The 26,177-nt window shown below is 38.6% G+C and overlaps 2 protein-coding genes across 5 annotated transcripts in view; one reads left to right on the forward strand and one right to left on the reverse strand.

Annotated features, from left to right (window-relative positions):
- Positions 1-841: 841 nt before the first annotated feature.
- Positions 842-7,255, reverse strand: bri3bp (bri3 binding protein). Its single transcript, XM_004547319.4, has 3 exons — positions 6,915-7,255; positions 5,582-5,684; positions 842-4,973 (listed from the first exon to the last, which is right to left on the reverse strand). Exons 1-3 carry the CDS (start codon positions 7,089-7,091, stop codon positions 4,552-4,554), a joined length of 702 nt encoding a protein of 233 aa, XP_004547376.1. The 5' UTR covers positions 7,092-7,255; the 3' UTR covers positions 842-4,551.
- Positions 7,256-9,195: 1,940 nt separating this feature from the next.
- The window catches only part of stpg2 (sperm-tail PG-rich repeat containing 2), a 59,339-nt gene continuing 42,357 nt past the window's right edge, over positions 9,196-26,177 (forward strand). Inside the window, exons 1-8 of one of the 4 annotated variants that reach the window (XM_076890906.1) lie at positions 9,200-9,548; positions 9,682-9,994; positions 10,325-10,428; positions 10,572-10,739; positions 11,721-11,879; positions 15,777-15,889; positions 17,068-17,179; positions 22,336-22,455. In XM_076890906.1, coding sequence (XP_076747021.1) covers positions 9,889-9,994; positions 10,325-10,428; positions 10,572-10,739; positions 11,721-11,879; positions 15,777-15,889; positions 17,068-17,179; positions 22,336-22,455 — 882 coding nt within the window. In that variant the 5' untranslated portion in view covers positions 9,200-9,548; positions 9,682-9,888. Of the gene's footprint in view, positions 9,995-10,324; positions 10,429-10,571; positions 10,740-11,720; positions 11,880-15,776; positions 15,890-17,067; positions 17,180-22,335; positions 22,456-26,177 lie in introns of all 4 variants that reach the window. The other 3 variants (XM_076890907.1, XM_076890905.1, XM_004547318.4) reach the window with 3 other exon arrangements.

A 26,177-nucleotide genomic window follows, 5' to 3' on the forward strand; every position in this document is an offset into this window, starting at 1 on the left:
TAGGTCACAGCCTTATATTTTATCCACCACCTTGCGTAGGACTGCTTTAAATTCATCAGGTTAATAACACGGTTATATGAAACTATTTGTAGTAATACCATGAATTTGAGAGATGCAAATCTACAAAACAAAACACTCCTGTTGGTAAAGTTGTACAGCACTTTGGTCTACCAGGTGTGTTTTTAAAATGCTATATAAATAAATAAATAAATAAATGATGATGATAAAGTTTACACAGGAAAGCTGCCAAGTACAACTTCATTTTTCTCTCATCAGGCACTGGCAATTTTCTGAAGGTTATTTGTTTTGCTTTACCACGAAAGCCTGTTTTGAGATCACTGTTTTCCCACTGTTTCCAATCCTTACTTCACTGTTTCAGTAATGCTCTTTCCATTTGTGATGGTCATACTGGAACTATAGGTTGAACTATAGGCTGAGCACTTTCTTACAATAAGAGTATTGAGTGTAATATACAGCTTTTTACAGTATCGTGTATTTTTGTTGGGATAACTGCTGCCAAAAGTGATCATTTAATTCCCAATCTGGCTGAATGGGAGCACCTATTCCCAAACAATCACGGCCTTTTAGCAACCAAATAAAACCTTTTAGCACCACCTAGTGTTAGAAATATAATTGAAAGAACACTTCCAGTAATTACTAGCTATACTACAATATTGAAGCAATTGTTTAGGCGAAGAATTGCAAACCAAATAGCCATTTACTTTTATCGTGTATTATGAAACTGAGCATGAAGCAATGTGTTTCTCCTTCTCTCTCACACACACATGCACAAACAAACTTTAGATCTTAAAATTATTAATGAATCATAAAGTGGAAGACATTCAGTCATAATCTGGTGTTTATTTAAATCTGGACCTCATTTTCACTCTGGCACAAAAAGAACTGCATCCCCACTGACAGGTTTTCATAAACACAAACATCCAAACAGAAAGTAACAGCAGGCAGAATAGTTTGGCTCTTCAAACAACAACTGAGTACAAAAATACTCATTAAAAACAAACAAAGAAAGAAAAAGGCCTAAAAACATTAAGTGGTGATATGAAAAAGAAAAGCCATCTGCATCTACTCTAAAATCAGCAGTTACAAATAACAAAAGAAAGTAAGTGAAGTAAAAATAAAAGAAAACATTATTGGCACAGCACAATATAAAAGCAGGCTATGTGGAAAACAGAGAAATACACAAGATACAGTACATTAAAAAGAAAGAAGTACATGTCATTCAGATGATGTTGTTAACATGGAATAAATAGAATTTGAATGCAGCATATATTCTATGCCGAGAAGGATCTACTGGCATCTTTTGACATCTACATGGTAAATGAAGAGACATACAGCTGCCAGCAACTTAAAACATGAACAATTGCTTCCATAATATCTAAAAGGAATGGTAACACCTCCCTCTTGGAGCTGGTTTGTGAGTGTTTTCAAGATGTTAGACAGCAGTGTAAGAACTTCTGGGTACTTTAAAGAGAAACTGTTTCAAGTTGTATCTGTTTTTAAACAGTTTTCAGTGTCTAGAATTTAAAGTCTGATAAATAGCCACCAAAATCCTGAATTCGCTCTAAACCAACCGCATGGCCTTTTCCGAATTCAATATAATACCATCATATACTAAAACCCATCAACATACATCAATATCACACACTAAACCTTTATTTACCTCACATGCTGCCAGTAGTTAAACAAAGGTCACTGGCCAGACTGTTCATTTACAGCTCATAAAATGACAATTTTGTTTTAAGTACTTTAAAATTTGACTCCATGTCAGCGACACAGTGATAATGGAATGATGGGAGAGAGTCTGTCCGGCTCAGGATTGTAATGATAGCAAACAGCATACACAGTTTAATCATCAGTGCAGAAGAACAACACTTATAACACAATTCCAAAAGTAATTAACTTCTGGCTATTTCAACCCCATCACACATACTTAAGGGCCCTGCCTAGGCAGTCAATAACATGAATATACTGTAATGCAATGCAACATTATAGGCATAAAAGTTAAGCATGCAGGAAAATCTCCGGTTACACGGGATATATGGGTGACTTGGGCTGGCTGATGGCACTCTGGGCAAAATAAGGAGACACTAAGAGTTTATATAGTTATTGAAGTTTGCCATCATCAGGCTTAATTCTGAGATGGAGTTTAATGACAACCTAAACTCCATGGGAATTATCACACAGCGCTGGGAATCAGTTAACAAGTTCATTTTTCTATACTTGGCATAAAATTACACAAGATGAGATTTTCATGGTATAACAACCTACAAAGAAATCATGGTTTCAAGGTACAGAGTTATTAGTGTATCGGTTTGAAGAAAAAAAAAACCCCAAACGACCCTTAAAAGTACAGTAACAGACTTCAAAATAAAAGTAGTTGGTGGGTGGAGCTTTTCTCCCAATAGTATATAAGCAAATACAAATTGTATGATAAAGTCCACTATATAGGGTGTTTAAAAAAAGAACCATCCAATTCTAACGGCTATATTCTTTAAAGATATACATACAGGAGACAGCAGTAAATTTTAAAATGTATGGCTGAATTTAAAGTTTTACATAGAAAACCTACAATGTTCACAAGTGCTCAACATGTTACCTGTGAACACCTACGGAATTAAAGCACTTTTAAATCAGATGATTCTCTTTGATAGACCCTGTATACTCTGAAGCCAAACGGCCACTGCAACCCTGACCGGTTGATACAACACCTTTCATTTACAATGCATGTCATAGCACCCACACTATTGAGAGAAACAAAATTACAGCCCACTAATCCAGCAACTACCACTACATATACTGGTAGTTTGTGTTAATCAAAATGATTAACACAATCATGATGTTTGATGTATGAACTCATCCAACCATCAGCACCACCACCACCTCCAAAAGAAAGATCTGAACAGCATTAGGGTCATTTGTTATAACAAAACTGTGATTACGGAGTTCAGATTTAATAACTTTAATTTAGAGTAAAGGATGTTGGGACATTATTAAGGAAGACATGCTATAAACATAGACAAGCAGTGCAGGGGACATTCTCTTACACCAATCCATGGTAACAAATGAGATTATGAGAGAAAACCACCTTCAGAAATATACAATTAAAAGAAAAAGAATATATCAAACCAATTAGTGAGAGCTATGGTGATGCAGACTAACAATGTACCCAAAGCATTACTTTTTAAACACAACATTTTAGTGCATGAATCAGGCAGGCTGGTTTTAAACTACCATTAAAATACTCATAGGAGAAATAATCACTTTCATATTAGTTTCAAAAGCAGGGTTAAGTAATATCCAATACAATTTTTTCCCAGCAGTATTAAAGTCACTAAAACCTTTTTAATCTGCAAGTTCAGGTCAGATCCTATTACAATTGATTAAAAATTCTTACCATAACAGATGCGTCTGTGTTGAGACAGATTACATATTTAGGACGATTAGCTACAGTTCAGATAACCAAAATAACCCCATGCTGTCATTTAAATAAAGAATAAAAGGCTAGATTTAAACTCCAGCATTTCAACAGAAAGTATTGTAAGATGCTGGAAACAAATGAGAAGTCGCATCTGAATTGTGAAGAGACCAATACATGATTTTAGCATACTTGATATCTCATTTGAGTTCAACATGTGTTGGGTGAGTCCCTGAGATATTGCTGCCTGTCTGGTGTTGACTTTTTATACAGTGTTTTTCCATTTCACAAGGTTGCCCCTCACACATGCACACAAACACACACACATATTCAAGTAGGTCACTGAACTGCATCTACACACATATTCAAGAAAAAGAGGTCCTGATGTCAAGCTTTTGTCACTATGAGGTGGTGATTCAACAAACTAGATCTACATTTCAACACTTTGGATGGAAAAATTGAATAAATAAATCTTGCTATGGACAACTTTCCAACAGCTGGAATATACATATTAGAAACAACAATGCCCCCCGGTACCACACACCCTACCCCCTCCTATAGCAGTAGCTTAAAAAAAGAAAAAAAAAAAAAAGGGGAAAAATGTTTTTGTGGACAAGAACTGAGACTTAACCCCCAGGTCATTTACAAGGATCAAATTAAGTAAATATATGTAAAATATGCTTATTAATCAAGCACAAGCATTGACAGTGCCTAAGCAAACCTTAAAAATTTAAAATAGAGGAGTTTCGTAAAAGTAGCTGAGGTGTAGAAGTAGGCTAGCATTTAGAAAACCTCAGACATCTCCTGACAACTTCCTCAGCGATGTAAAAAAACCTTCCAAAACATCAACAAAAAAAAAATCAAAGGAAAAAAAAAAGTTGTTTGGTTTTGTGCAAGCTCCAATTCAACAGTTTCTCTTGTTACCCAAATCAATTCAAGCCATTAAAATACTGTTTTCATTTGTACTTTTGTCCCCAACTGACAATAGAGTTGTAAATACCCAGTAGTTTTGTTGCTGTAGATGTGTGTAGGAGACAGTATTCTCTTATCAAATACATCAGTTTTTCCCCTGGACCCACCCCCCAAACTCATCTTTGCTTCAACCTAAAATGTGCCTACTGGTCTCCGGTGCGTTCAATGGTGTCTATTACACGACTCAGCCTGATATTGAGCAGCCTGATCTGAGTGTCCAGGTGGTCGATTTTCTCTTCCAGTGAACCCGCCCCACCACCACGGCGCCAGTATGCTCCCACAGGGCCTGTCATGAAGTACACAGCCATGATGAAGCACAACGGGAGCACTGCGCGCTCAGGGTCACCCTCAAACTTCTGCAGGATGTAGAGGCAGGATAGGGCGAAGAGAGTGACGCGGGCTAGCCAGAAGAAGCGTCCAAACACAGCGTGCAGCAGGTAAAAGAAACCCCCCAGGAACATAGACAGGAACCAGTAGGCCAAGAGCACAGCGGCGACTAGGAGCAGGGCACGTGCTGGGGAGTTGGTGAGAGATGTGGGGCTGAAGTAATGGCTGAGGTTTGAAGCTACACGTGTACAGGGAGAAAGGGAGAGACACGAGAGAAAGTTAAAATTGTTAACTGTTTCCAGAAGCATGTATAATTTCAGATGCGATCTAGGAAGATGAATTTTAAACATACAGTGCTGTTGAAAAGTATTTATGATCTTTGTCACACTCACATGTTTCATCAGCAACTTTGTTTCTCATCTGTAATTGAGTTTCTTTAGATCATGATGATGTGTTGCTTTTTGAGCTCCTTTAGCAAATTTCACTTAGCCAGACAGTTTCTATTCAAGTGATTTCTTCACTCAACACATCTGGCAATATCTAGGCACAATTACTTTTACACACAGGGCCAGGCGGGTTTGGATAGCTTTTTCCTCTTAATAAATAAAATGAAATAATTTAAAGAACTGCATTTTTTAGTTACTCTGGTTGATATTAATATTGTCTAATATTAAATTTAGTTTGAAACATGCAAGTGTGGCAAGTATGCAATAAACTAAGGGATCTGGAAGGGGACAAATATTTTTTCATGGGACTGTACGTCTTGGCATTTTTAATTTTTTTACCTGCCTTCATCATTCGGACATTCCTAACAGACATGTCCTAAGCAGCAATTTGTAGACTTACAGTCAATGCCCATCACATCCAGCAGATCCGACCAGATCTTCCAGATGGTGTCCAGGAAAGAGTCCACTCCATGGACAAACCTCTCCGTTGCTTTGGAGAAAACCTATGAGAAAATAAACAACCAATAGCAAAAGCAGGGTGAAAAATAACGTCCATGTACTGAGTGCATCATCGTCTCCTATGAATTATGGCAGTCTGTTGGTCAGACTACAATGTGCATTTCCCAACTATTAAATAAAGCAATGCTTTGGTGGCTTTTCAGTCCATAACCTATATTATGAATGATGTTGTGCTCATAGGGACTCTATGCAAAGTATGCAAAGAACTGCATTAAAACCAGGAAGGGCAGTTATGGGTGTGTTACAACTTTTGATCTGGCAGTGACCCAACACCATGGTGTCTGCAGCTATAAATCAAACCCCTGTTTACCAACTCTCCAGGCAACCGACTATTTTTCACTCTCAAATGGACAGGTAGCTAATGTGTTGATATAACAGTGGCCATACAGGATTATCATTACAGCAGCAGGTGCTTTTATTACACCGTGAAAGCAGTGTTTTCATAAGAACCCTTTGGCTGCCCGCTTTAGTAGCTCTTTTTCACAGCACACGTAAACATTGCTGGAAAAGTCACAGATGCAATGAAGCATTTACAGCTGTATTTAAGTAGTCACAAAGGCTGATGTAAGTATCAGAGACAGTGGTTTAACATCCACACATCACTATCTTACGCCATAACTTTAATCAGGCACTCATTATTTGCATGTTCATCAGGTAAGCAGATGCACACTAAAACATGAAGCTCCGTGTTACACTGTTAAGTCTACAGGAAAAACTACTCAACTCAACATATCTGACTTAATTACGCTTTGGCGGCTTAATGCAGGAAATAACATCACATTTCAAAATGCAGGAAATGCCGCAGGGCCAGATCACTTGAGCAGGCCCCACTAGTTCCTTAATAAGAGCAGATTTCTAATACATAAAGAAACATAAAGGCGGTTATGTTGTGAATCAATGAAGCTATACTTATTTTATTTAAATTTAGATTCTCTCATTCGTGGCTTGATTTGGCTTCACACACAAATAAGAATGCAAGAACACGAAGCACGTTTTTGTTTTTACTACGATTTTATACCCAGGCTTTTTCTACCGACTTAAACAGAAAAAGGGGGCGATAAAGGCTTTTTTTTTTTCCCAAAATGGCATCCGTGGAATTATTAACCAGGCCTTTTCCTGTTCGCCATGCTTGGACCACAAACCGTAATGGCAGCTACGATGAGGCTCATGAACAAAGCCAGCCGCCGACTTAGCATGATATGGGCCTAACTGACCTTGTATAACCCTCTAATGTTGTCCTCTCCGAAGACGCTGCTCAGAGTCTGATAGATGCCGTTAGCTGCCCGTCGGAAGCTGTTCTGGTTGCTGGTCCTGCTCCTGCCCGCTTCGGCTTTGCCCAGCAAAGACGCGGAAAGCACCAAGAAAAACACGAAAAACCTGATTCTTTCCATGGCCCCAAGTGCCGAGAGTGTCAAAAGTAAATGTGTATCAAAAATTTTCACTTAAACGAGGAATAAAACGGGTAATTAGCTGCCGAAAGCGACACCTTGCCGGGCGATGACCGACGCTGGCCGTGACGGTGGAAATAACTTGTGGCGCTTTCACGGACGCTTTAAAAATTCTCGATCTTCGCCTTTACCGACTTGCCATTTGGGAGACTTTAGTAAAAGATTACCTGCAGAGTTGATTAATACATTTAACACCCTTTAACACGGCTTTATTTTCTCAGATAGAGAACAAATATATGAACTACAGTCCACTAAAAGAATAAAGAAATCGTTTTTAGTGGGAATTAGTGCTTTTCTAGATTTATTTGCAAATAATTGCATTAAATCTACAATCTACTTTCTATATATCTAAATATACAAAAAATTCTATATAGAAACACTATAACTATTCAGTGATATACTACTGAATGCATTTTAATCCCTTTTAGTCTCTTACGGCTGGGTATTGTGTTTTCCGTTTTCATGAGAAGCAGCATTGCCTTCACGTGAATTTAAAACAGGTTAGACTCATCTGAGGCAACCTGCTGCCCTCTGGTGGATATATTCCCCATCTCCATCGTACCCCTTATTTCTATCAGCCCTTCCCCAACGTAAATGTACTATAATTTGTATGTGTAACCATTATTAAGCTGAACCCAAACTGTTAAAATGACTGCTAAATAGCAGCCCATCGTTGTTACGTGTTTAGTCAGTTATCTACGATGTACATCTCTGTCGTGATTTGTCCAGTTTCCTTCTCCCATCACAGATACTGCATGCTTTGTATTTTTCAGTTTAAAAAAACGCTCTGCTTTCTGGTGTTTATGAGAAAGGAAATGTTAACAGCTGCTTATTAAACCACAGCCAGAAAACGAAAGCATTTATTACATCAAGTTCTTCTAAGTTACAAAGTGTTATTAGAAGTACTCTCAGAGTTTGGGTAATGGCACAGTTTTCCAGTCAGCAACATGAATAATATAAATGCAAGGAGTCCCAGGTGTGAAACTGTAATATGAGTCTTAAGAAAATATGAATACATGATGGGTTAATAAATAAATACAGTTGCTTTTAGGATATCACTATTGCAATTATGATAATTCAGACTCACCATCTGAGTTGTCAGAGATGGTCTTTGAGAATATATCTTTAAGATATCATATGTGCTGTGTAACGTTAATGAGATTTGTCCAGTCAAAGACACACTCCACTAACTAAGAGACGTGAAGGGAAATTCAAGTATATGCAGTTCAGTGCCCCCCTCAGAGAGCTACTTGTTACTTGCATAGCTTTCCCCTGAGTTCTCATTATCCAAACCTTAACTACATTGTGGGACAGGAAGAAGTGGGTCAAGAATGAACTGAGACTGGTCAAAAATGTAAATCAGTAGTACTACTACTAGTGTAGTGGTGGTGGGTGGGATGGGGTGAGGCTCTGTCACATTCAACCACTAGATGGTAGGATGGGACTATGGCTTCAATATAGAGGCTAATGCTCTAATTAAAAACAAAACAAGAAGCCCCCTCCATGAATAAAAAATGCCAGAAAAGGCCAATAATGTAACATAAGCAGTACTACAAGAGTTACAAAAAAAATGTACAGGTGATACAGGTAATAAATGCTGATACGTCTCTTCAAAGTCCTTCCAAAAGCAAGTCTCACTCTTATTTCAGTAGTTTTTTGAAATTTGCTTGAAGTTCAATCCCCTCCCTCCCATAGAGACACCACTGAATCAGGTAAAAGCTAAACGGTTTGTCGACTTGACCCTTACAAGCTTTCAAATAGTTTTTTTATTCCAGACGTTGTGGGCTAATTATACCAGTCCTTCGAACAGGAAGTCTCGCCACTCCGCAGCTATCTTGAAATGTCTCTGGGGACTTATTTGGAAGTAATAGTCTACCTAAATTAAATTTAAATTCACTGCTGCCTGGAATCCAAAACTACAAGCATAGAAGCACTAGTCAAATCTGATACATTTGTTCTCCATTACATATATATATACTAAGTATTAGGCTACAGGGCAGTGATTTTTAACTAAAAGCAATCACGACTTAGACTTTCCTCAAGTCAAAAGCACGTTTCTTAGTTTACTCTCACAGGTTGTCTTTATGTTCCGAAGATATGCTTCGTCCAGTAGGAGAGCAGAGAGAACAGCTATGTTGCTACACTGGGTCGGTAAACGAGCTAACTACGAGCAGCGGAACGAGCTGGACTTAAATACAACAGGTGAGCGAATAATGGTGCACAGGTGCTGCAGCGGGAGCTTGGAAAAGCCACGCCCACTCCGGGAGGAGGCGAGCAAAATTAATGCTCACTAGCACAACCACGCACGAGGGAGAGAAAGAAAAATAGAACAGCAGGAGGAGAAGAGAAAGTCAGGTGTTCCACTTGGAGAGCAGTTGGTACTATGACAGATATAAATATGTAGGAGCTTGTATTCTTCTTCTGAATTCTCCCATGAACTTCAGTTCTCAGAGTGCCACGTCTCTCACTCGCCTGTCTTGTCTCTGTGGTCCTTCTGCTTACTTCTCCTCCTCCGTGTGTGTTCGGTCTGCAGTTGCCATGTAACAATATGTGGTAACCAAGCAACTATGCAGGCGAAGTAACCAGCGCAGTCCTGACAAAGGGGAGCACAGGGCAGGCATTTTTTAACCTTGGTGCAGCATAATTTAATGAAAGTACAGCTACACCCTATCACAGAATAAAGAAGGAGTATTTATTGTGTAATTACATTTTAGCGAGACTACCACTCTGTGAGTTAAACATGTACGGACGGGCTCCAAGAGTGACTTTCATGACAGCAGGGGGTGCATCGTCTGCTGTTGGTCCCGGATCATACAATGTGAGCCAGTCCAGTTACAAGATATCAGGTACTTACAAGGAAAAATATCTGTCCTCCCAAAATCATTTTTTTTCTTCTTCAGAAAACTGTAAAACTTTAAGTTAACTTAAATTAAATTTAGCTAGCTTGCAAAGAAAGAACGTCGAATATTTAGGCTTACAGATTTGAATCTGCTTATACACTTTCAATTGATAAAAGTTAAATTAATATGTCTTGGAAGTATAACAAAATATGTAAGCAAAAAACCTTCCTGCTGCTTTGTTGTTTCACAGTTACATAAGTGTATTAGAAAATAAAACGTCCTGCAAGCTTGCAGTCATTTGTATACCTTACCTTGGGAAAATTTTCACTGTTGCAGATGGCTATGCACCATTCCTTTCCTTGAGTGCCAGGCAATCAATATTCTCCAAAGACAGTGAGAGTTTATTAGGACCTGGACACTATGACTGCTCACCTGTCAAGGTGAGTGATCCATTTAATTTACAAAAGCTAAATGACGATGTTGCTTGTCCATGGTTTAAAACAAATATTTTAAGAAATATATTTTTTGATACCAGCCTTATTCTCTCTTTGCTTGGCTTTCTGTTGAACCCTTGTCTCTTCAGTTAAATGTCCATGGTGGCAGCAGTCTTCAGAACCGCTCCAAGCGTTTTGAGGATGTGGTGTCAGAGGTTCCAGGCCCTGGGGCCTACAATGTGTCGCCTGCCTCAAAAAAGGCACACAGGGCTGTGACAGCTAATGTAGGACACCCTGGAAGGCCTGGCAACAAAGTGGTAAGCATATGGGTGAAGATAGGAGGGCATAGTACATGAGTAGTACTGACACTTGCTACTTTTATTGTATTATGTCATACATCTGTTCTTCTGAAATACTCAGTTATCATAGATGGCAATGGCTTTATAATGCTGAATATGCCCACATATCCACTTTAGTGCTGTTATTTCTTGGCCTTTCAAACTTTTTTAACTCTTTGTGTTTGGTGTACATTTTGGGCAAAATCCCATTGGCAGGCGTAATACCCATTTTAATACTGCTATTCTTAGAATAAAGCAAGTAGAAGAGACTTGCACAATCAAAAGCTGGTACAGAAGACTCTTCATCCTGTTTGTGCTGGTTTGAGTGTTGAGTGCACTTGCAAACTCGCATTCTATATCATATATGAACTATGGAATAATGGTAATGAATGACACAGTATCTTGTTTATCCCTTTTGTAATTTTTTCAAGAATATATGCAAAAATCAGCTATAAGTAAGTGCTTTACAAGCTGTTATCTGTGGATATTAGTGGATACCTAACTTGGTGCGTTTGAAACTTGCTCCTCCAGAGCTGAATGCGAGCGTCTTAGTAGGCGTTATTTTTTTATGCTAGTTGTAATTAACCAAGAAGCAAGAATGTACATTTACATTACTCTCAGATCCCAGAAAGTCAGTAGAAAAACTTCCTGGCATTTTTTTCATTCGATTTCTTTTTTTATGTTCCCTCAGTATCTCTGGTTTCTATTGCACTGGTGCAGTTCTACTTTTTACTTCTTTTTCTCTTCATCGTGCCCTCACTATCTTTTGCTGATCTTCTGTCCCTCATTTATGGTTCTCCCTCTCGCTCTGTCCCTCTCTCAGTCTCGTCTTTTATTGGCCCCAGGCACTGCTCAGCTGCTTTGTAAGCCAGGGCATTTTTTTCCAACAGAAACCCTGACTTTTTGCTTTACTCTTTCTGCTTTTCTCCTGCCTTTTTTTTCTCTTTGCATTGGCTGCAGGCTAAAGGTCTCCGGCTAGCTCTTCAGTCAGACATTCCATCCATTCCCTCCCCGAGCCAGGCCTATGGCTATGAAGAGGATGCCCGGGGTGTCCTCCGTAAGCAACAGCCCCCTCCTAAGGACACAACCATGGGGCCAGCCTACTACAGTCCGCTGCTGGTAAGGACAAATACACACAGACAATTTCGAAGTCCTGTTGGAGTTTGAACATTCATCCATCAGAAAAGGTGAAACCCTCATTTGTGAATGCATGCGTGCTTTCATTAATCAGTACGAGTATGTGTCTGAGTGTACTTTCTCTTCCATGAGGCAACATCCATTAGTGTTAGGTAGATCTAATGCACCGCTGAACCCCCACCCCACCTCATTCACTTGGCCCAAAAACCATTTCCATAGCTAATGAATGCAGCTCCACTTTAAAAAAGCCACAGTGCACCAATGCTCATCCATTTTACATGCCAACAAAGAGAGCCATTAGTAATTATTCTTCAAGCTATATTACTGTATTCACTTAAAATAATGCACACGCCTGCTGGTCTGGCTCTCAATTAAGTAATTTTTCATCTGTTAATGACCTGAGGAAGTCAACAGCGTCCTTGAGTGTTGGCCGAGGTTGTGTCAACACACCGGCGCAGGCACAGAGGCGTGCTGTGATTTAGGGCTATCAGCAGTGCATCCATCCATGGCTCTTTTTCTTTTTTTTTTCTCCTTTGACTCAGCTTCTGTTGCTCTCCCTTTGAAGGTTCGACCTCGGTATCTGTCTGTCTCCTTCCCTCTGTTCATCCGTCTGACACACTTATTTCTTTAAACTCAAACACTTCCCCCACCCCGTGCTCTGACTGAGTTCAAAAGTGTGCAGAGGAAGAATTAAGTGGTTGTCTGAGGACATAACTTCAAAGTGCCTGGGACAATCTCTGAATGATAAGACATTAGAAAGACATCAGAAGAACAAAACTTTTTTTTTTATCTTTGTGTTATTGAGAAGCACAAAAATATGTTTAATCACTTTTATTTACAGATATGATTGGACTCTGTATTTACGAAACAACATCAACTGACTTCTGTGTATTAAATTGGCCAAATCAACATAGTACACAGGATCAGAGTCAGACTGCTAAGCTGTATAATACAGATTCCTCACTGATATATTGGTTAAAGTACATACGATGGTTCATATGTTAAATCCATGAATAATGCAGTAAGAACCACTTAATATTTTGTTAGTTCACAGTATTGTGCAGTATTAAATTTAGCGAATTAACGGCCATCCAGATGGTGATGTGGAATGCAGACTCTGCAGACCCCAAAATCTGTTGTACAATATCTGCTTTGTTTCTTCAGCTTTCAGCTGTGCACAGCATCGTCACCATGTCAAGTTATGCTCTGTGAACACTTATTGATGATAGCCAGGACACGTGATGACAAATTACTGGGCAAAAGTCGTGTTATGAACCAGGGATGTCAGATTTATTTTACTTGACAGCCCAACTGATCTCTAGTGAGACAGATGAGTAAAAGAGGTAAAGCCATTACATAAGAACCTATAAAAATACATTTTATATCTTTTATGTTATTTTCTAAAAACATATGAAAACATTATTTTTCATGGTGTTATATCACCATTATTTCACAAAGCAGAAAAATAAGTGCGCATTCAACATAATGGCTCAGCTTTTCTAGTCAGTCAATCTAAGCAATATATCAGCACGGTTCTCTGATTTAACCAGGAAACATGCTTCAGTGTGCTATGGCAGACCATTGTTAATGTCTTTACCAGTTAGACCCTATAGCTGACAATGACTAAGACTAAGAGTTTTGATCATAACTCTCATGGTGTAAATTATTATTAAGGATTTGCAACGCAATCCTTTGTGGTGCAAAATACACCAAAAAGATTAAAAAAAATCAGACCCTTCTGTTGATTTCACACTTTGAAACGTCTTTATTTATGTTGTTCTTTTTAATATGTCAGATATTTGTATCACTTGTCAGACCTCTTATTTTATTTTATACCAGCAGGCTTTTTTAATTTATTATTTTTTAAAAAAAAATAAAGCCTATGAGAATGATAGTTTGTCCATAATACACCATACAATCACGGCCCTAACATAATGCATTAGTCATTTTACACATAATCAGCATTTGGCACATTGTGGATAAGTTTATGTAACACACAATTAGGAGTTTCAATGTATTGAACCTGCCACAAAAACAGCCCTACCAGCCCTTTTTTCTAGTCCACTTTTTCAAATTTTTATATAAATAATACATATCTTGCCTTTCCATTTCATCATATCTGAATGCACATCTTTATGCCCTCTATTTGCAATGTTGTTTTTGCTTTTAAAAGCTTTCCTTGACATAAATAGGCAATTTGTGACTCTGAGTTCAGTGCCGGCTGCAAAATCATCATAGTTTGTGTCTGTAAGCAGTAGAGAAGTGTTGCTTTTTTTGAACATCCTTGTTTCTTATCTCCCTTCCTTGAAACCTGATTGTGGGATCATAGGGAACCTAACCTTAGATCTTGTCCTCCAGTCACTGTTAAAGTTGAAATAAGGAGACAGGCACCACACAGAGTTTGAAACTTTTTAAGACTGCCTGGCAGTACCTCCATAACCTGCCTCACATAATAAACACAGACAGTTGGGTCAAGGAAGAAGTTAAAAGAGAAATGAAAAAAGGTTTGCAGCTTTGATTTTTTTTTAATCTAGCAAACATTTTTTGTGTGTTTTTTCTGTATTCAGTTTTGAGCTGCAAGCAGCAGACTTATGCCATTGTCAGAAACATGAATTATTTGAATTGAAGACCAAACTGAGAAGAAGGCTACTTATATGAATCACATATTATGAACAGAATGCTGTAAAGCATTTAATCTTTCTTATATTTAGTAGAGCTACAGTCCATCCATTGGGTATTGTGTCAGGAAAGGCACTGGGTAAAAAAATCAGCTTAATCATATTAATCAGCTGCTCTGTTATGGCAACTCCTTGTGAATGAGGCAGCAGCAGATAATTGTTTGAATTTGAGATTGATGATACTGTAACCAATACATTATCACCAATCTAAACAGGAAAATAGATGCATAGTTTTTAGATTAATAATATATATACATGTATTTATTAATATGTAATATAATATCAGGGCAAAGGATAAGCGGAAGCGAATGGATGGATAATATCAGGGCTTATTGGCATGTGTGTGCATATATAGGACACAAAAAAGCATTTGAATATCTTAATATCGGTCATGAACCTTCACCATTTAAACAAATAACATCATTCTTTCCTCCGCCCTACTCCCTTCTCATTCTCAGTTAGAAGACACTCACTGCTAGTACAAGAGTGCCAACAATAATTTAGCTATTAGTTGCATTAATTTTTATTTATTTAGGTTTTTGTTTTATTTTTTTTAGCTCATTTACAGAATGTCATATCAATCAGAGAAAGAATCCAATATCGAGTGGCTGTGTGAGGTGTTAATCGTGTCAGTGTTGGTGTGAAGGGGACTGCTTTCATACTAGTTTCAAATACAGATGTTGTTGTGCAACCATTGTTGTTTTCAAAGTGTAATCTTCCCTCTGTGGCTCTTATGCAAACCTATTTCCACTGCTGAAATTTATTTGTTTTTTTTTGCCATCTGTAAGTTAAAATTGGGTTGCTTTGTCAGCTTTGAGTTATTTATTCTGCATATTGATTAGCAAGTCTCAGACTGGGTAAATGCAGGTAAAAATGCAGGGAGAGAGAGAGGGAAAGGGAAGGCTGTTTTTGAGAAAAATTCACAAATGTTACCTCAAATACTGCAGACTAGTACCCACTAGAGAAGTCTTTCTTAATTTTTAAGCTGTAAAATGGAAGTGCAATCTATAAAATATAGAGGATCTACACCTGGCATAATTATATTTCCTTCAGTCTTCAAGAATATGGGCTGGAAGACAAATATTCTTCTCTTCTCTTCTCTTCTCTTCTCTTCTCTTCTCTTCTCTTCTCTTCTCTTCTCTTCTCTTCTCTTCTCTTCTCTTCTCTTCTCTTCTCTTCTCTTCTCTTCTCTCATTTCCAGGAGATGAGTTCTACACAGAAATATAAAGGGGTCCACTTTGGCAACATGACAGGGAGGAGATCTGAGGAGAAGGTGGATGTGGGACCAGCTCCAGGACAATATGACCCCGAACTGTGAGTATCACATCATTGCTAGAAACAGTCCCATGGACAGCTAATTAACAATCCAGGCATGTAACTTCACATGCCTGGTTTTCTGTAAGTTTTCTGTAGGAACTCCTTAAGTTTGCAGTACCTATGGAGAGCCTTGCCAAACAACCATGTAGCATCATGTGCAGTTCTGAAATATTGATATTTAAATTGATTTGATGGCTAACCACCGGTGCATGGATTTGGAATTTATTTTCACAAATTCACATCTTGAAGCAAGGAGCTGAGAGGATGGTTAGATAACACTCTACCCTGCATGGGATCTCAGATGTTCACTGCTCTTGAACTCTTACCAAGATGTGCGCTGAATAGAGAGGCTGCTCTTCCAAAGTGAAATATTACTTTGATCCTATAGCTGGAGCATTACAGTTGACATTTTTCAAATACCATTTCTATTGATGGCCACAGAGGATGGCGCTTACTAAGCACTTCTACATGGGTGGGCACACACTCAGCTCAGCTATTCATAAAGGAATTGACTTAGAAGAAAAAGAAGAAGCCCTTATTTGTCACGTTTCCTTTGCAGCACAGTGTAATTCTTTTGACTGTGCATCACCGTTGTTAGACAGCTGGTGTCAGCGATGATATGGTACATCTTTATCAGAAAGGGTTAGCAGCCTTGCTAAAGGGTTCAGCAGGTTAATTTTAGTGGTGGCTGGGGCTGAAACTCTGACCTTCTGATCAAACAGAACCCAAACCATTCGAGCATCATTGTCCCTTGGCAGCAGAAGTAATAAAAAGGAAGGTGGTTTACTGGTGCAGGTAGACATTAAAACATCCACACAGCCATGTCTGTGGCACACATGTGACTACTGGAAATGTTTAAAAATAACAGTATATTCAGTCTTTGCTCCTGTTACAGTTATTACAGGCATTTCATCCTTATGAGCTCCTTTACTCTGGATTATAACTTTCCACTCTTCTCCCCTGCTTCCCACTTTCTTTGCTTTGCTGTTCTCTTTCTATTTATTTTTCCACTCCACATTTGTCTTTGCCACTCAGTCAGTATATTTTTTCCCCAATTCTCATTTTTTCTGTTCTATTTTGTATGCTTTTGAACACCTCCCCCTTTGTATATATTATACTTGTTTGCCTATGTTTTCTATTTTGAAAGACATTGTCATTGCCTCTTTTTCCTGTAGAGTCCCAGAAACACAGTACGAGAATGTGAACCTTCAAAAGGATCAGAGAGGTAGAGTTGAGCTTGCCATCCCTCGCTACCATGAACTTGTGTCCATGCAGGCAGAAAAGAAGGTGGGTTGGCATGACTTTGTATCCCTTTGATTCCATATATAAAGGTTTAAATCAATGATAAAAAAAAGCTTTAGAGGGCATGAATCAAGGTTAAACTCTGAGCTCACAATCTGTATGGGAACGGCTGATGCAGCCAAGGTGGCATTGATCACTACAGTAAGTACAAGCCATATAATTTTTCCAATAAATGCATTAAAATGCTCACAAACACTGCCAACACAGTCAAGAGGTCTAGTTCAATGACTGGAATCAGCTGAGGTGACACCTAGCAAACACACAGCTCCCTCTGGTTGGCACCCATATGTCACATAGAGTGCTGATGCACATGATCTTGATTACTTTTATTTCTTAGTTCAGTTTAAACCTGTTTGTTATTAAAAAAGAAAGTGGGAATAAAGAGAAAAATTAGCCATAGAATCCAAAACAGTTTTTTGCATCAAGCAAGTAAAGTTTTAAACTGAGCATCTGGGGATTGACTTGATTTTGGAGCCAACTTTAAGTGACAGGAGATTCACATTCTAAGTAACCCAAATGATTATCCTAAAGAGTGGCCATTCTGGTCACAAGTGCTAATTAAAATGTCAGCAAAATCCAGCACCTTCCAGTGCTATCACGCTGTTAGCCTAGTGGTGAACGCAGTAGCAGACATCAAGCAGACACAGAACATTTACTGAGTCACGTCTCTATTTACTTGGTTAACGTCAGTGCGATATTCACTCTCCTTTCATCTTTGTTTTTGGTCTTTACAGGTTTTTTGTAAAGACATCAGCTAAACTGACTCTTTAGCTGATGACTACTCCACTATGTTCACGAACTGGTCCCTCAGTCTTTTAGTTTTTGGACATGTATCTGTCAGTTAGTTTATAGGGTCATTTTGGCTAAGAGAAGTTTCTTGTTGCTGCCACAAAATGACTGATCAAAGTAAAGCTGAAAAATAAAGCTGTGGCTTGTGAAAACAGTGGGCAAAACACTAACACACAAATGCTCTACAGAGCTGACAGCAACTAACTTATGCAGTATCATGAACAAGTATTTCTCCCCTTCCACATCCAGTTCCACTTACATGTTACCTGGCCCTGTGTGAAAAAGTAATTGCCCCTAAACCTAATAACTGGTTGTGCCACCTTTGCTAGCAAGAACTGCAATCAAGCATTTGCAGCAACTGACAGTGATTTATTTCTCATCACTTTTGGAGGGCATGTTTAAGGTCATGCCAAATCATCTCAAATTTGAATTTAAGTCCAGACTTTTTTTTTTTTTTTGGTTTATTGTCCAGTTGCATCTATCTATCTCAAGTGCTCTTGAGCTTCAAGGTAGAAACTGATGACTGGACATTTGATTTCAGGATTTTCTTGTAGAGAGCAGAACAGCTCCATCAACTATGGCAAGTCGTCCTGAAGCAGCAAAGCAGTCCTAGACCATGATGCAACCACCATCATGTTTGTCTGTTGGTACGATGTTCTTTTTGTGAAATGTTGCATTAGTTTTACACCAGATTTAACAGGACTCAGACCTTCCAGAGAGTTTGGCTTTTGTCTCATCAGTCCACAGAATATTTTCCCAATAGTCTCTGCAATCATCAGGATGTTTTTTGGCAAATGTGAGACGAAGCTTTGTGTTGTTTTTGGTCAGCAGTGGTGTTCTCCTTGGTTTAAAGTTTTCTCCATTTGTAGTTAGTTTTTCACATGGGGCGAGGTAGGTTTTTCACAGCACTGTAGTTATTTGAGCTATTGCTGTATGAATTATTAGCCAACATAGTACAATACAGCACAAGAATAATGTTGAATTATGCTTTTGTAAAACAAAGACTTGAATGTGTCCATTCAATTATTAAATAATCTTGCTCAGTTATGCTCAATAATAGACATTGAAGTCACTGACTTAATTTTATTTGTGTTACTTATATATTTTATGATATTTTCTCATATTTGTTTCAGTAGTCTTACTCTAAAATCAGAAAAAATAACAAGACAGCAGAACCTGCTATTTTTAAGGCACTAACCAACCTTGGAACTAAAAAGACTGAGGAAAAACAAGCTTGAGCACACAAAGTGAGCTGTGCTACAAGCTGAGGCAGGAAACTTACTAACAGCACTGTCACACTGTGTTTTTTTTTTCTCCCTGAGAATGCTGCATGCTGACCACAAATAAATCTAATCACACTTAATTATAAAAATGATCTCTGTGTTATGGTCCTTTTGTAAGTACCATTTAATGTAAAGCCATCATAATCACATTATGATTGAAAAATGAGCACTGCCTCTGACCCCGCCTAATGAGTCCTCTAACCTTCTGTTTGAGCATGTCATGTTATTATTTAATTACACTAAAATACAATGTATATGGTAGTACCTTTCAACAACAGGCCTTTGATTAACAGGTAACTAACGTGTGATTTTTACATGGAGAACCGGGTAAATATGTTGGATTCCTAATGGATTTTTCTAAGCTGAAAGACAGTTCACTAGTTCATCTCAAAGGGGGCAGTAAAACATAAGCTTTTACTACAGACTAATATATTGGAAGTGGATGAGTAGAGGGTAGTTATTCACCTGCATATGAACTTGACTGTGCTGGCAGAGTAATGCTCTGTGATGCCTTATTTTACCGATCGGTGGGTTAGAGAGGGCGAGGTGAAGGCTGGAGTTCATGAAAAAAGGTAAATGCACCGTTTAGGTTTTTTTTGTTGTCATTTATGCTTTTCCCATTACTTGTTTTCCTTTTGTCTCTCACAGCCTCTTATTGCTGTTTTACTTCTCTTCACTTTTCTTTATCTATATTTAACCGTTAAACAGTTTGTTTAAACACGTACCTTCAATTTACCTGAAATTTCTCACTGACTTTACTGTCTGTGTATTTTTTGTGTGTTCTATATGTTGTATTTGGACCCCCAACCATGTTGGTTGCACCTCCATCCGTCATCATTAGTATCTCACATGTCAACCCATATGTACTCCCACACATACATACACTGACCAGATGGGTCATTTCCCACAGTGGGGACACTCAGGACAAACACCTTTACTTCCTGGAGATCAGCAGACAGTCTGCCTCTAATGGCTCGGGGCTGCTGGTGTCCTATAGACTTTAAGAGTCTGTGTGCAGGATTTACCCATTAAATAGACATTCTGACATAGCTAGGGCAATATCTGAGCAAACCACTTTAAGATACCATTACAGTGTGCATCCCTGCAAACACAAGAAAAACAGATAAAGTTGTACCCGTGCAGTGTCTGATATAACCCTGGATATACAAATTACACTGTCAGTTCACCTTTAAAATGCTGTGAATATCATGTTAATGTTATCACGGGTGGTGATATTATGTTTGCAGCATGTGATATATTTAGAAACAGGGAAGCAGCACAGCTCCCAGGGGGGAAGAAGGAAGAATTCTTGGCAGGAAGTTTAACTTACAGGATTACCTACCTCTAAAACTGTAAATTGAGCCTATTGGGCATGCAATATATTCATTTAAATGCGATTTAATTATAATATGTGTGTTGGGACAGAAAGGCATTGTTATCTTTGTAAAAAAAATTAAGAATGTCTATATACTGTATGGTTTGATTTAAAACTGTATCAACAAAGACATTATACAAAAGCTTAAAGTTCTGTTTAATTCAATTTTATGTAAATACAGCCAAATCACAACCACGGTCTCCTCAAAGTACTTTATACTGTAAGGCAAAGACCCTAAAATAATAGAGAAGTTGTATAAAGTTGGCGTGGCTGTAGAGCAGGTCATCTACTAATCGGAAGGTTGATGGTTTTATCCCTGGCTACTCCAGACAGCATGGCAGATATCTTTGGGCAACCCTTGAGCTGCTCTCTGATGCATCCATCGGAGTGTGAAAGTTAGACAGAAAGCATTTAAGCTTGGGGGGGGGGGGGGGGGGGGGGGGGGGGGAGTGCTTGTATGAATGGGAGAATGAGGTCTGTTATATAAAGTGCTTTGAGTGCTCAGGTAGAATACAGTTTTTCTTGAACACTTGGCAATAACTTGCATGCAGAAACCTTTACACAGAGTTCCTTTCTCTCAAGTTACACATGTATTTTACTGGATTTGATTTTAACCAGCCAGCTTTGAAGACTCTTTTTGAGCACATATGCAAATGTATTTGCATATGCAATGATGAAATAAAAGCATTGTAAATCTCTTCAGAAAGTCTTTGCAAACCAAATTCTTATGAATGACAAAACAGGCACATATCTTCTTATCATTATTAAATGTGGAAAAAATGTTATAGGTATGTGCTGCAAATCAGTAAAACAGGTTTCCTAAGAAAATGGTGGCAGTCTTACTGTACGTGAAGCACACCGTGGAAAATTTGATTAAGAGGAAAGGAAATAAGAGGGCAATATAGTCATTGTTCATTAATAGACTCTGAGCTGTCCTATGGCATGGGGAAGGTCCAGAGGTTCACTGAGCTTCCCCCTCACAGTGCTAACAATGGCCAAAGAATTTTGTGATGTTTTACTGCAGAACTAGTTAAACCACCTGCAGCAGAGAAACCTTGTTGTTTTCCAACCGACAGAAAAATGCCCAGCTCTGTATCAGGCAGCGTCGAAATGTGCGTAGGTGTGATTGTAAGAAAGTGTCCAGGTTTTCTTAGCCTCTCACTGTCAGCCTCTCTGTGAGTGCTGTTTGCTGCTTTGCCAGATGCAATGATTGCTGCTTCAAAATTACGTAGTCTTCTTAAGTTGGCGTATGACATGACTATTACAGCTCGGTCACACAAAAGCACAAACACTGTGCACACTTAATGCTGATTGTTTTTTCTGCTCTGTTTCTTTACATAAATGACTTAATTGGAGAGCAGAGAAAGAAAAGGGCTTTTTCCTGTATGTATTCACAAGTTACTCATCATTAGCTGCATTTTTTTTCTCTGCTCTTTTTCCGTTCGATCTTCTTAATATTTCAGCCTCATCTCCTTGCCAGTGAGTGCTCATCATTCATAAGAGATACAGGAAAGCGCAATCTCAGAAACTCTGTCCTTGCATCCTATCCTCTGTTTCTTTCACTTCCTCAGCTTTTCTCCTGTTTTTCTTATTGACACAGCTACACGAAAGGTGATATCAGCAAATCATTTAAATGCATCCCGATAAATTTCACCTTTGATGTACTGTAAATTTCACTTTCTGTTTCCCAACAGGGAGTTCCTGGTCCAGGCCAGTATCACATCAGAAGTCAGTTTGAGAAACCTGTTGAGCCTGGCGGCCTGCCGAAATTCTCTTGTACCTTCCTCTCAAAAACTGAGGTACAGTCCAGACAGGTCTGTGGTAACCTATGTTGGTTTCAGGATAATATGGTATATTTCAGTTTTATGTATTGGTTTTCGTGTTGCTGTTGCATTGATTTTATGTCAGTTCATTTATTTGTATCTTACTGGGCAGTATTGCAATAACTTTGTAATCCCTCAGTCTTGTCTTAGTGTTTCTTTAGTGTTCTCCTCCTGTCTTCTTACACTCACCTTTATGTTCTGCCCTTAGGATCTTCCATGTTAGGTCTGCCATGGTTCCATGTCTGTTTGTTTTCATGCTCTGTGTCTCCTGCTCTCTCTCTCTATCTTATCCCAGTTATGTCTTGGGGTTTTGTCTCCCTTACCTGTTCCCATGTTCTTCTTGTGTTTCGTCCTTGTCTTCCTGCCTGTTGTGTTCTCTCGTGTTTGTTTATCCCTGTCCTAGTGTCAAGCATGTGTGTCCTTGTCTGAGTCTTGCTGTGCATGCTACTTCCTGTTTTATTTTGTCAGTCCCTCATCTGATGTGCATGGTTTTTAGTTTTGCTTCCATTGTCTCGTTATGTGCAAATTTCTTCCTGCTGTGTTCCCATGTATTTCCACTTCTCTGATCATCCCACATTGTGTATATTGTGTACTCTGTTTTCCTTGGTCCTTTGTGAGAGCATCTGTTTACCTCTCATGTGTTTCTATGTTCCAAGGCTTCCAGGTTTCTAGTGTTTAATTTCCCAGTTTAGCTTTCTAGTTTAGTAATTTGTTTGGTTTTCTCACGTTTGTATTAGTTTTTGTCTATCAGCCTAAATAAACGGCTTGCCTTCACTTAGCTCCTGTGTCCATGCAACTGCATTTGGGTCCTCTCCTCTGGTCTGCACGATCTGACAGATTTAGATTAAATGCAAGAATGCTTCTATAATTTCTCTACTTTTAATTTTATGTAAAAATAAATCATTATTATTAACATCTATTAATTAAACCTCTGTTTGTATCAGAGTTATAACCCCCATTAGCTACTGTACTACAGTTAGGTATTTATGTAGTAGTTAGCTGTCTCCTAGCAACTGCAGCAAGTGTCTAGTTGACATGATATTGATTGTAAGATAGAATATGAATAAAGGGGTTGGTGACACACCTTTATATTTTATCATTTTCAAAGAGGAACTGTTACGGTCATTTTGCAAATCCATAAATTTATTCTTAGACTCCAAATCTTTATCTATTTTATACTGCGCCATAGTACAACCTCTCAGTTCATCCACTGTCTGAGACAACTCCCTCCTAATCTGAATTCTTTTCATGTAGTCAGTCCCATTATAAGCTATATATAGCACTAGACAGTACTACACCAGGTACAGTCCTAAAGTGTTTCTTCTTTTCTCAAACCAGTGGTCTCATAGCTCTGAGTCTGATGACAGGCTGAAATATATGATGGCTTGGACATAATCTACAGGAATCAAATATATTCAATTTACTGTACAATATCTCAAAGGAGATTGCTTTTTAATATGAAATACTTTCAGATCAGTTACAGATCCACAACACTGAGCCCTTCTTGGCTTGTTTAATTGATGTGCTGGGATGGGAGGGATTCTTCAGATAGGGGTGAAGATGAGTTTATTAAGAGGCTCAGAGGAGCGAAGATGAAGGACGTGAAAATGTGTAGTTTCACGTTTCAAGAATAGCTGTCTTCTCCTCTTCCGTGGCACTGGCCCACAGATCTAGTCCTGTGAAATTCTCAGACTGATTTCATTATCGCTCTGACACACGTGATAGTGCATGTTCTCACACATAATTACGAATTCAGATTGTGTGTATATTGGGTGCAGTCAGATTCAGATTCAAGTTGCTGCTGATATGCAAGCACAGTTGTGTTTATGCATGTGTGTGTATATCCCATTCCAAAAACTACCTTTATTAGATCTAAAACGTAAAAGTTTTACTGGTGAAAACGGCCAATGCTAGATTCTTGGATGTATTTTATGCATGTGTGTGCATGCATGGGTGTGTGTGTGTCACAGTTTGCTATGACCTAATTTCCTCGACCACATGCTGTGTTGGTGCATCGACCCTGTGATGTCGTCACTGACACCCACCAAGAAGCGTGTGTGTGTGTGCGTGCATGTGTCACAAGTCATCTTCAGTGAAGTACTGAGAGCGACAGTTTTCTTAGATCTTCGTCTCACTGTGAGTCCGGTTCCATCTGACACTGTTATCCTGTGGAGGGATGGAAAGGAAACGAGGAAAGGAGGGAGGGGTGAAAGAAGCAAGAGAGGCAAGGATAAAAGAGGAACAGTTGGAATCTTCCAGTTCTCATCTCTCCTCCCTTTGACTTCCCAATTTTCCAATATCAAAGCATCAATCTGACACATTGTGAAAACATGGATTTTATTTGGTCTCACTTTTCCAGTCGTCCAGTCCCTTTATTTATTTACTCGTTGTCTGATCGCTTGTAAGACCTTTCTGTGTGCTATACTTAATGCGTTTCTGTATTTGTCCCCATGTTTTTGTTTGGTTGCTTCTCCCCATACCCTCATTAAAAAAAAATAAAAATACAACCTCATTTTTTGAATTTGATGGTAAATAATCACTAAGATGTGAAAATGAAAAGTTTTGGGACTCTGTACACAACAAACCAAAAGGTAGATGAAGAAAATATGTAAATTAAATTCATCCACCATCCTCTTCAAGGTGGTCTCTGCATACATACCTCTGGACGACTTCCCGTGATCCAACGTTTATGATAAGTATAATCAGTGGTTATGACACAGACAGCAAACAGCAGTCTTCAGCGAAGGAGTTCACAATCTTTAAGCCCTAAAGTGTCTCATGAGATCAGGAATGCAGACAGGAGATTGCCTGTCATTTTTCGACATTTATGAGGCTTTGCTCCATGAATTCATGTGAATTCAGATGTGTGACAACCTTGAAGGGTAGAACAGCTAAATTTAAATCAGGTGCCTTTTATTGGTTGAGCCACAAAACTTTTTGATCGCTCCTCATATAATCCACACATTTGAATAAAAATCACGGTCTGTGGATTGCGTGATTTTATTCATTTTTTATTTATAGATGATAATGCTTGAATAAGCATAGAGCCGTGAAGCTCTCACAAAATCCTAAAAGGAGCTTAGAAATGTTTCTGCAGGTGATGCTGTGCAGAGACAACCTGAGAACATAAAAAATGAATTTCATGTATGCGTCAGTATAGAGTGTTTAAGAAGACATCGCGTTTGTCATCTGATATTTGAATACAAATGGAAAATGGTAGCTAAGCTATGAAGATAACATTATCTAGCAGATGCTATTGTTTGTGATCTAGATGTGATTTAGTACAAACCGTGATGTTCCTTACTCCCTTAGTGTTGATGTGGCCTAGAAACAAAGCCTTGAGTTTAATGTGCAGCACACTGATAGTATTTAAAGTTGTGGTCAGAAATTTACATACACTCATCATGGGCATGTATATCATGGTAATTTCTGCCTTTTAATGATTTCTTTTGAACTGTTGTTTTTCCTGTGTAATTGTACAGTATACATCTTTATTTATCTTACTCTGGCTGGATATTTGACCTCTCTTCTTGGTACAGTATTCTTAGGATTGAAAGACCCCATCAAACATTACTCTTGTCAGTGAGGCCAAATAGCTCAATCTGTCTCGTCTGACGATAAAACCTTCCTCCATTTGGCTCGTCCACGTGTGCAGTTGCAGCTTTCAGCTGAGGTTTTGATTTTCTTTCTTTCTTTGTTGGCACCATCTTGGT

This window comes from Maylandia zebra, linkage group LG12 (genome assembly GCF_041146795.1).
Source record: "Maylandia zebra isolate NMK-2024a linkage group LG12, Mzebra_GT3a, whole genome shotgun sequence".
NCBI lineage: Eukaryota > Metazoa > Chordata > Actinopteri > Cichliformes > Cichlidae > Maylandia > Maylandia zebra.

What these genes read in the sequence shown, in the direction of transcription:
- bri3bp (XM_004547319.4), bottom strand. Translation starts at nt 7,091, where the DNA reads ATGGAAAGAATCAGGTTTTTCGTGTTTTTCTTGGTGCTTTCCGCGTCT. An exon ending in ACATTAGAGGGTTATACAAG is followed by an intron (nt 5,685 to 6,914) that starts GTCAGTTAGGCC and finishes ATTTTCTCATAG; the next exon opens with GTTTTCTCCAAAGCAACGGA. An exon ending in GGATGTGATGGGCATTGACT is followed by an intron (nt 4,974 to 5,581) that starts GTAAGTCTACAA and finishes GTACACGTGTAG; the next exon opens with CTTCAAACCTCAGCCATTAC.